The 11,358-nt window shown below is 36.4% G+C and overlaps 2 protein-coding genes across 2 annotated transcripts; both read right to left on the minus strand.

The window, feature by feature from the left end:
- Window positions 1–223: 223 nt before the first annotated feature.
- Window positions 224–667, minus strand: LOC131008000 (probable calcium-binding protein CML15). Its single transcript, XM_057934906.1, has one exon. It carries the CDS (start codon window positions 665–667, stop codon window positions 224–226), a length of 444 nt encoding a protein of 147 aa, XP_057790889.1.
- A 2,940-nt stretch (window positions 668–3,607) lies between these two features.
- On the minus strand, window positions 3,608–6,977 carry LOC131011220 (probable WRKY transcription factor 31). The gene is made up of 6 exons (XM_057939009.1): window positions 6,260–6,977; window positions 6,036–6,122; window positions 5,788–5,925; window positions 5,275–5,547; window positions 4,862–4,975; window positions 3,608–4,436 (listed from the first exon to the last, which is right to left on the minus strand). The coding sequence occupies exons 1-6, from the start codon at window positions 6,497–6,499 to the stop codon at window positions 3,852–3,854; spliced, it is 1,437 nt and encodes a 478-aa protein (XP_057794992.1). The 5' UTR covers window positions 6,500–6,977; the 3' UTR covers window positions 3,608–3,851.
- Between the last annotated feature and the right edge of the window lie 4,381 nt (window positions 6,978–11,358).

An 11,358-nucleotide genomic window follows, 5' to 3' on the forward strand; every position in this document is an offset into this window, starting at 1 on the left:
GGTTTTGGTCACACCTCCCTTCCCATAAAATCAAAAATCAAACTCTCTCTCTCTCTTCTAATTCCAATCGTCGTCTGTCCGCCGTCGGAGGCCGCCACCGCCGCTGCCAATTGTCGCGTCCTGCCCTACCGTCAGCCACTGCGAACTAGGGCTCGAAGCCCAGCCGCCATCGAAGCTTTCTCCCAACCGTCGCGCCCCGTCGTCAGTCATCGCGAACTACGACTTAAAGCCCCCTCCCACGCTGCTCGACGTCCAAGCCACTGCCGTCGTTGAAGCCTCGTCCTACGCCACTCGCAGTCGAAGCCTTTGCCGTCGTCGAAGCTCGCTCGATATTGTCATCCTCGAAGCTCGCTGTCTCAGGCTCCACCGCGGAGATGAATCTGTTGCCGTCGCGGTCGAAGGCCTTGAACACCTTCATTAGGTGTTCGTGGTTGGGGATGACTTCTATGCTAATGTCGGACAACATAAGCTCCACCAATTCATGAAACTCTATGGCTCCATTGCCGTTGGCGTTGATGGAGGTGGAGATAGTGTGGATTTGGTTGCCAGTTGGCTTGAGGCCGAGGGAGCGGAGGGGAGCCAGGGCCGCGAGTCGCCTCTGTTCGCCGCACGAACGAGGGCTCGAAGCCTCGTCGCTGCTGTCCAACTCGTCAAAGCTCGCACCCATTACTTGATCGAGTACTCGATCGATGGAGTACTTAATCGAGTACTCGATGGAGTACACGATCGAGCACACCGTCGAGTACTCGATCGAATACTCGCCATAACATTGTTATCTTGTCTTTTTTTTTCAATGATGTTTTTTTTTCAATTATTGTAATTTCAATCCACGTTTCTTGTCTGTAACATCAACGAGAGTGTATTTGGCTAGTATAAAACACGATAGATGATAATTATATTACATGTTTCATTTCAACATGTGACAATCTTTTGATTTTCAAAATAAAAGTTCACACTATCTCTTATGTAGTAGATATACTACACTTCAATCATTTACTCTAGCGCAATAGCTAAGTACTAATATGTTTAGTTTTCATTTGCTTTAGCATAAACATGTTATTTAAAAACAAATGGAACGCCTCATATCATTACAAATCTTGAGAAAAAGAGCAAAAATGAAGATTGTTTTCATTACTCGATGGAGTACTCAATTGTGATGATGATTTTGTTCAATTATTTTGATTTCAATCCAAAACGTTACATGTTTGTAACATCAACTAGAGTGTATTTGGTTATTATAAAACACGATAAATGATCATTATTGTCAATATTGTATGTTTCATTTCAACATGTGCACATCTTTTGATTTTTCAAAATAAAAGTCCACACTATCTATTATGTAGTAGATATACTACATGTCAATCACTTACTCAAGTGTAATAGCTAAATACATTTAATATGTTTATTTTTCATTGAATTTAGCATAAACACGTTATTTAAGAAAGACAAAACGCTTCATATCATTACAAATCTCGAAAAAAAATGAGCAAAATTGAAGATTATTCTTCACTACTCGATGGTGAATGTCATCGAGTACACTATTGTGCAGTGAAGAACAATGATGATTTTCTTTTCAATTATTGTGATTTCAATCCAAAACGTTACATGTTTGTAACATCAACGAGAGTGTATTTGACTATTATAAAACACAATAGATGATGGTATTAAATGTTTCGTTGATTCTACATGTGACACATCTTTTGATTTTCAAAATAAATGTCCATTTCAACACGACGATAGTGAACGGCGGTGATGCGGTGACGACGTGGTGACTGTGAAGATTTGTGTGCCACATAAAATGTGAAGAAGAAAAAGAAATAAGGAAAGAAAGAAAAAGAAAAGAAAATATGTTAAATGTAAAATTTAAATAAAAGTAAAATATAAAATGTTAAATAAAAATATAAAAAAGTCAAAGGGTATCATAGTCTTTTAAACCTAAAATGGTTGTCTAACTTATATATTATAAAGTGGGGCTATAAAACTTATGTTTTTATGAGAAAGAGTTATATGTGATAATTCCCACTAAATTTAATGTACCATACAAATTCAATCCAAAAAAAGCTACTGTAAACTTTAATTATAGTGAAGTAAATAAAGAATAAAATAAATAAATAGTATAATAATTAAAAAGAACAAAAAAAAATAAAAAATAAAAACAAAAAAAACAAAGAGATTGTAAGGTTGGGTTGGTTATATGGCAGCCATGGACGGTCTTTAGAAAAGGGAAATGAATTTTTATATTCTTTTTCATAAAATTGTGATATCACTGCCGATCTACACATAAAATGGCGCTGCTAGGGGTGAGCAAAAAATATGAAATCGAATATCCGAATCGATCCAAATTGAAATTATAAAATATGATTTGGTTTTTTCAATTTTTCGGTTTGGTTCTGATTTTTTTTCATAAAAATTCGATTTTTTGGTTCGATTTGGTTTTAATTTTAAAAACTTTGGTTAATTCGGTTCGATTTATTCGGTTAATTAGGTTCGGTTCGATTTTTATTTCAAAATCAAATATAAATTTGGTTTGGTTTGGTTTTAATAAAAATCGAACCAAATAACCGAATGCACACCCCTAGGTGTTGCTCTAGACGATCTAAATTGAATAATATTATTCAAATTACTATAATTCTCGGATTAAATAAATAAAAAAGAAATAAAAGAAAGTCAAAATAATTTATACTATAATTAAAGAGTGGTGATTTAAACATCTAACACGCATTGATTGAAAATAATATCGATTTATCAAGTGAGCTGCATAATTGTGAGGATAACTGTTAACATTTTTAGATATCGATATTATGAAAAGGAAATTCAGTTGACGTCTCTTTCACAAAGCTGGAATTAACTCCAATTTCCACTGGAGTTAACGTGTAAAACGATTAATGGCCGAACTTACTGACCTCAGATATCAAACTCCTCCTTTCAAACCTTTGATTCTTTCTCATTTGGTCTACCATTATGGAGTACCAATCTCCAATTGTCTCTCTCTCTTTTGTTCTTTTCTCATCATTATATTTGACAAATGATATATTGGGGAAATTAAATATAATTACTAAAGTCAAGTAATTCAAAAATCATTAACTGATTTTGTCTTTTCCTAACGCATACTGCAACTATAATACACTACTATTTTTTAACCGAGCATTTACTTCAATTCAGTTTGAGTTGAACTCGGACAAAACAATGATAAAGAATGTAAAATTTTTATTGCAAGAGTTAGTTATTTTTTATTATAATCATAAAAAAATTGGAAAGATAAATAAATAAATAAACTTATCATTATATTTTGGTAATTCCCACTTTTTTATTCTATAGAAGATGTTATGATCACATTCACATCAATACTCTTAAATATAAATAAAGCTTTAGGGAAAATTATTCATTCTATAAAAATAGAATATATGAAAATATATATTTCACGTACCCTTTTCCATTGAAGAGAACACTAATTATTCACAGAAATAATTCTCTGCTCTCAATTGAGATGTCCTAAAATATAGTTCATTTTTAAATTTAAATTGTCCTGAAATTTACTTTTACTAAAAATAATACGTAAAGCAATAAATAAAGTAAAATAAAATAATTACATATAAATTTTACTAAATTTCAAATAACATTGAATGTATTTTATTATTATTAATACGTGTGTAAAAATGAAAAAAAGAAGACTATTTTGATTGGACGGAGAGTGGCTAACAATATGAACAAGGTAATTCAACAAAAAATGAGCAAAACTAGAGGAAATAAACTATTTCAATAAACTGACATAGATCAAACTACCCCCCCCCCCCCCCAAAAAAAATACACCTTTCTTAAATTAAAAAAATATGGCTCAATAAACCGGCTGATCACTGCGTATTGTCGTCAATTGTACTTACGTGGGCATTATTGTGGTTTGCGGCAGCGGCGCCGTCGTTATTGGGCTGAGCGCCGGCGAGGATGGACGAGATGGCCGCGGCTAGGGCCGCCGTGAACGTGGGGTCGGAGGTGATCGCCGCTGTGGCTGCGCTGAGTGTGTCGGCGTAGGATGGCCGCAGTTGGCTCATGTCCTGAGACATTTGAAGGCCCGAAAACTTGGACTGGTTTTGGACTACTTGACCCAGAACTTGATGAAACGATGGAGGCGTAGCCGGAGCGAGAGGCAGCTGAAAGTGCGGGCTCGGAGAGTGTGTTAGGTCGAGTGTGATGGTGGGGAAAGGAGCCGAAGCTGAGATTGTGGCCATGTTTGATGAGCATGGGAGCATTGCTCTTGTTAGGAAGCTAGGGTTCATTAGGCCGCCGCCGTCGCCGCTCGGCATCGAGCCCGCCAGCAGCATGCTTGCCGCCGAGGATGTTGTCGACGCCATCGACATCGCCGCGGGCGGCAGCGGGTGGCTGTGGTTCCCTTCGTAGGTCGTGATCAGGATCGTTCGATCCTCTGCGCATCTTTGGACCTGTGATTTGGCCACAATATATAAATGCACAAACTACATTCAAATTTAGATTTCAATTATTTTGGTTAAAAAAAAGACGCGAATTCTTAACTAATATTTGATCCGGATGTCACAATTAATCCTACGTTAAAATTGTAAATTTATTACGTAGCAGTTCAGAAATTATAAATGCACTTATGAGTCTAAGCTCATAAATGCACTTGTGAGTCAAAACTTTGAAGTGCATTTCTGACTACGTTTTAATTTTTGGCTTCTGTGTATGATTAATTGTGGCCAAAATATTAATTTGGACCAAATTTTTAAAGTTCATTTAATTTTTGACAATTAAATATATGGGTTGGGTAAAAATGATAAATTTGGATATAAACTTTGAAAAAATGAAGTATATTTGTGTATAGTAAATGATGAGATGCAGTTAAACATACTTGTTTTCGAACGGGACAGCCGACAGCCATTGTGCAACGATAATAAGCTCGTGGACACGGATTGCCTTTCGCCATCTTTTGCCCGTATTTCCTCCATTGGCATCCATCCGAAATCTGCATTAATTGTCACAACAAATGTTTACCACATAATAATAATAATAATAATAATAATAATAATAATAATAATAATAATAATAATATCTAACCGATTGGTTTACATGATCTTGTAATAGTTTAGTTACTTCTCAAAAGACAAAAACACAAATAATCGGGAGCCTTATCGGATTGAAACAATCTAACGCTAATAAAGTTACTAATATGCAATCGGATTCGGATCCAAGCATCAATCAATGCTACGAATTTTGACTCACGAAACAGTTGTGAAAAGTAATTTAAGAAATTGTATATTGTACCATGGGCGCCTCCGATCGAGCCCGAACGGAGACACGGGCTTTGCGCATGGTGGCGTCGGGCAGCGGCTCAGGCGGCGCCGGCTTGGGAGACTTGTTCGGAGCCGAGCCTTCCGATTCATCGCGCTCATTAATCCTTTTATTTCCAGTCACCGTTCTTTCTTCTGAAGAGGAACCCGACTGTTCATCACTTATCTGCTTGTTTAACTCCAAGAATTGCCTTGGAACCAATACTACTCCATTTTCCTCCTTTTCTTCCGATTTCCTCTCAACAATCTGCCCACAAACAATATCTAAACTTAATTTCATATATAAACTGCCAACTGTAACCATATGATGCTTTCTTTTTTTGTGAAACAAAATGAATTCCCTATGGAAAATGATGAATTTAAAAAAATGACATGAGATTCAAACTCAGGAATCCACCACATATTTTCACGATTTAAGGGCTGAAATTGATTCCTAGTTTATATTTTAAAATAAGTTTTTATTTTATCCAATGGTATATATATGCACCTCATTTTGTTGGTGTTGCATCAACCTGTGGAGCTGCATCTGCAGCGCGGTGTAGTTGTTGCTGATGTGAGTAACCATCCCTTTTAATCTCTGATTCTCAGCTTTCATTCTTTCGAGTTCAACCTCAATTTGTCCCATCTATATATGTATATATATCATGAGTTTAATTTCTATCAATATATAGAATTTCTTGCATATATATATATATATATATATATATATATATAATCTCAATTAATTATAATCACCTCAATTTTGGCTCGCCGATCTTCCGCATCAGATGAAACATCATCCACCTTGGATCGATCACTTGCAGTCACGAGTTGCAAACCAATCTATATGTACAAAAAATAAGAAATAAATGAAACATAATTAAGATTTAAAAAAAAAAGACTTTATTTTATATGTATATAGCATAATGGACTCATTGATCTCCTTCTTTATTTTATATGTATATAGCATAATAGTTTACATTCAAGTCTCTGGTCTCATTGATCTCCTTCTTGACTTCATCAACAGGCCGCTTCTTCGCCGAGAAAAAATCCACTTCACCTACAACCACCTCATGTTCGCCGGCAGGAGGTGGCGCCGCAGGAAACATCGTGCTCCGATTATTCAGCCTCGGGCTCTGACTATACTCGAAAACTGATTTGCTGCCGAAGAATCCAACTCGATCGGAATTCTCAAGGGCCAGACCCCATCCCTTTTCCATGAATTAAAAATACTATTAAAGTTTAGTCTAGTGAAATCTCTCTCTCTCTCTCAAGGTTATATGGAGAAATGGGAAGAGATTTGGAAGTCTTCCACAAAGACAATGGAGAAGTCTATATAAAGGGTTTCGAGGTGGATTTTTCCTTTTTACGTAGCGTGGAAAAGTTGGAGAGATAGTTGATTTGTCGCGTGCGAATCAAAAACAGGTAGAGACACGATATTTCAACAAAATTTTCTTGAATATAGAAATCTCGTAATAATGTCGGAATAGGAAAGAAAACATGTTTAAATGGAAAACCAAAAGGAGGTTTGTTAATGTTGCGTAAGATTGTGCGTCAGAGATCGCAGACTTGGGAATTTGTGAGAGCAGAGAGAGAGAGAGTTTATCGTCTAAGACTGAGTTTGACGCGAGAAGAGAGAGAGAGAGAGAGAGGTGGGTGGGCGAAGCCGTGAGAGGGGTAATAGAAAGCCACCGCCCCGAGCAATGCGGCGCCTTACACGTGATCACGATGGAAAAGGTAAGAAGCAAGCACGGGCAAAGTCAACGACTTTGACGCTCAATCTACTGTGCTGAGTGAGCTGGATATGTGCATAGATCAGATGTACAACATTTTCATTTCATCAACAGTGTGAATCATAAAATGAGTTGATAACAAAGAAAACCATTCGATAGGAAGAAAATGATTTGTGCGTGATCGCGAGTTATTTTAATGGTACAGAGATTAGCTTTTTAGGTTAAATATCTTAGATTTAAATTCATCGTCACATATGGTTTTAAAGAAAAAACGCTATTTTATGTTCCATCATTTATCAAATTATCAAAAATATTATCAAATTGATACTCAATCCATCATAAAATTTTTGATTGTGTCCCATAAAACCTTTTAGACTTCCGAAAATTGACGTGAAATGTCGGAGTTTGCATACGTGGACTTATTAATCTACATAGAATCTTCGGTTATATTATATATATTTTTTAAAATAACGCAAAATACTACATAAGAATGCAATATGGCATAGCATGAAAAAAATCATTAATTGACACGACACACATTGATAAACATGCATTTTTAACTCTTGGTGTGTCATATTTAATGCTTAGTTATGAGGATTTTGTGTGTTTGATGATTTATTTGAGTGAATAATATTGGTTTATTGTTGAGAACTTGTTAGTTCATATTGTTGTTTGAGCGAATTTACATAAATATTGAAGTAGAATTTAGAAGAATGGTCCGAAATAAAGTTGTAGATTATCTCAATACGAGTTCGTGAGCGCAATCGAATTGCAAATCGGAGATCGAACGAGGGAGATATGACCAAAATACGAAAGTCGCATGTAGTAGTGAAAAATGGCAATCGTCGATTCCTGAGCCCGGTTGCGATCCGATCTCTGATTCCTTTGTATTCTCCGCGTGGTTGCGAATTTTTGGGCTTTTATCAGTATTTTCAAGCTCTGTACTGTATTTTACACTATGACCTATAAATACCCATTGAAAGCTTCATGAAAAAGAACCCTAGACTTTACCTTTGCTCATATTTATACTTGTAGAACTTGAAAAGACGACATACTTGAATATTTGAAGCAAGAACGGAAGATTCATCACAACTTTTCAGATTTTATCGTTGGATGATTTATTCTATTCCTAATTGGTCGTTGCTAGTTCATATGTCTATGTGTGGTTAGTAATATTTTATCATATGATTTTGGTAATAAACAGATGATGGTTCACTGCTTTTATTTAATTCAATTAATCAGGACTTCTGTTGGGTCCCGGAGGGTCACTGAATATATATGTGTAGAGGAGAGGGGAGGGGGGGGAGGAATACACCTGTAAGCTATTTTTCGTGAAAACTTTTGATTTAAACTGAAAAGGTATATTGACTGATATAGAAAAGAGACAGACTGAAGATATCAGTTGAAATGATCAGTTGAGTTTTAAAACGACTTTCAGTTGGTGAAGAGGTAATATATAGATATTGGTTCAGTGGATTACTTCAGTTGACTGAACAAGTCAGTGAGCTTCAGTCCAGGAAAGGTTTCAGTCTAAGTTGAAAATAGAGGAGAGTTACAAATCTTACTGAGTATCAATTGATTTATCAGTTAGACTGATAACTGTAGCAGCGATAAGTAAACTTAAATCAAATAGCCTTTAAAGAGTTTGTCACTTAATAAAATCTTTGGTTTCTCTTTTCAGTTAATCAGTTAAGGTTGTAAAACAGTTGAACACACTTAAGAACAAATTGAAAGCAAGTAGAGATCACGAAGATTTTTACGTGGTTCGCAACAAGTTCCTACGTCCACGGTCAGTTGATCAAACTGATAATTACTGGGCTTGTGTTTGCGGGTGCACAATAAACCTTAAGCTAAAATTAAATTACAATTTTCAGTACCAACTCGCTGGGTTGGATTTCTCTGCTCTTTCTTAGCACGCTAAGACAACACACATTTTCTGCGTTTGGCTAAGAACTCTGAGTTAGAACAATTGTTCAAGTAATTGGGTTCTTGGCTTATGATGTATCAGTATGTGCCTAGACACACTAAGAGAGTTTTGGGAATCAGGTAGACTGATTGTTTGAACTTTGATTACTCTCTTATTCGATTCAAATGTTTTGCAGAGTTTTGGGTTGAGTAGAATTCTCAGCAAAGTTTTAGCGTCTGTATTTGAATCGGTGAAGATTGAAGTCGATCCTCAAGTTCTATTCATAGCCGAAGTCCCGAATAGATCCGTTGGAGAGATGGTCTTCAGAATTTCAACCGTTGTGAGAGAATAGTATACTCTGGGCAGAGGTGTCAATCTTTATAGCTCTTGATAGTTTTAGTTTGAGACGACTTTCGTACTTGGAGCATGGTGCTTCAGAAAAGTAGCACGCAAAAGAAAATAAGGTACATGAGAAGGACGATCTGCAAATCCTCTGCATTTAATGCGGCTGTACTTGAGAATTTAATGCGACTTCTATGATACTTCATTCTTTAGTCCGATGAAGAATGCTAACTGGTATTGACTTGAATATCAGTCCGTTGTTACGTGTCACACGTGGATCTTTAGTTACAACTAAAATAATCAATTGAACTTCGTCCTTCGTAAGGTCAGTCAATGACTTGAATGTACCGTTAGTCCTTTACTTCAGTTGATTCTCTCTTCATCTTCGACCTTTCAGTCTTCGTCTTCATCGGTCTTCAGTCTTCAGCAACCTTCAGTCTAGCTACACAACTGAACTCTAACATATGAGTTCACAAAGAAAACCTATGCTAAAGGTCAAAATACCTTAGAAATACCAAAATACTTGTGGAATACGGAGAAAAAAATATTTTTTTTCGATTTTCGATCATTAAAAATAAAAATTCGGTTGTTGGGACCAGAAACGACGAAGCAAACAGCGACCATTGAAAATGATCGTTAATTCGGTCGTTAATACGATTAACAACCGTTTTCAGGGTTTTAACGACCAAAAATTCGATCGTTAGAGCCGCGTTGTTTTGTTGAGTAGGAACTTTTTCTCGCAAATTAAAAAATCCTATGAACTTTTAGGAGTTACATATTTAAGAGTGATTCAGAACGGTAGTCTTGCATATAATCTACGGTTTGTATGCCACAGGAGTGTGCATAGACTAATTTTGAGATTGTCTTAGGAAGAACTTATCATTGATTATTGAATTGAATTCGTTCGATTTTCTGAATTGAATTGTATGCCCTGAGATATTTATTTTTCATAGTTTTCTCTATTCTTACTTGTGTGAATTTATTTATACTTTTATTTATTTTAATTGTTCAAAACCAATTTTTTTTTTTTGTCCTCTAGATAAAGGATAATAGATCATTAGGAATCAATTTATGTGGATTACGACCTTACTTGTCTATAAACACAATAGCACCCGTACACTTGTGGCGTCTTCAAAAATAAGCAAACACACACCACGCAGACAGGCGCCTCCGCCGCTTGAAATCTCTGGTGAGCCAGCTGGCTCCCCTCACCCTCACCTCTCAACTCTCTTTTGCCCCCATCTAATATTCATCTTTCTCAGAACATGCACAGACCCGAACACCACTACTGCCTTCCTTCTGAAATTCCGATTGAGGCCGCGCTGCTTCCCTCTTTTTCAAACCCTAGATTGACAGCTGCCACCACTTTTAATTTCCCGGCAACAACTGCTCGTGGCCGCCCCTAGCCTCAACTCATCATCGGTGGTACTGCTTAAGGATTACAAATAGATTAATTAATTTAAGCTGTTAGAGCTTTAATTAATTAATGGATGTCGGATATTTTAAATACGAAGATTTAATAAGTCTAAATACAAGCCCCGACTCATCATCGGTAATAAAGGGGTAAGTCAGTATTGATTCTTCAGTGGAATGAATTAATAGTTATGAATTAATTATGATTTGGGCTTATTATAAGAATTAATTCATTAGAGGCCCATCTTTATTCCTTGTATCTGATCCCTGGACTGGCCGAAAGTCTCCTGAGCCAGTAATGAGTAAGGGACGCCTATTATAGTTATTGGAGCCCTAGGACTGTGTTTTGTCTATAAATACAACTATTTGCTCTCAGAATAAGACACACAAATTAGAGTTTTAGAGAGAGAGAGCAGTAGGGGGCGCCGATTTCATGGTGGCTGGATTCTCTGTGGGAGTTCTCATAGTTTGTTGTCCATCCAACATTGGAAATTGAACGGGATACAGTTCAGAAGATCAGAACTGGAGTCATTCGATTCAGCCATCAACAACCTCTGCATCCAATTCACAAGTAAGTGATTCTAACTCCAATGTGCATCACTTAAATTTATGGGAGCATGTTAGGAATTAATCGTTGTATAGTGAATTAAGATATCCGAGAAATGATCCACGTGGGGCTACATCC

Source organism: Salvia miltiorrhiza, chromosome 2 (genome assembly GCF_028751815.1).
Source record: "Salvia miltiorrhiza cultivar Shanhuang (shh) chromosome 2, IMPLAD_Smil_shh, whole genome shotgun sequence".
Classification (NCBI taxonomy): domain Eukaryota; kingdom Viridiplantae; phylum Streptophyta; class Magnoliopsida; order Lamiales; family Lamiaceae; genus Salvia; species Salvia miltiorrhiza.

Bases quoted from the DNA above. Each gene is read 5' to 3' on its own strand.
- LOC131008000 (XM_057934906.1), bottom strand. From the start codon at position 667: ATGGGTGCGAGCTTTGACGAGTTGGACAGCAGCGACGAGGCTTCGAGC.
- LOC131011220 (XM_057939009.1), bottom strand. From the start codon at position 6,499: ATGGAAAAGGGATGGGGTCTGGCCCTTGAGAATTCCGATCGAGTTGGA. The intron at 5,926-6,035 runs GTGATTATAATT...ATACATATATAG, and splicing joins ATCGGCGAGCCAAAATTGAG to ATGGGACAAATTGAGGTTGA. The intron at 4,437-4,861 runs GTATGTTTAACT...GCCAAATCACAG, and splicing joins GCTGTCCCGTTCGAAAACAA to GTCCAAAGATGCGCAGAGGA.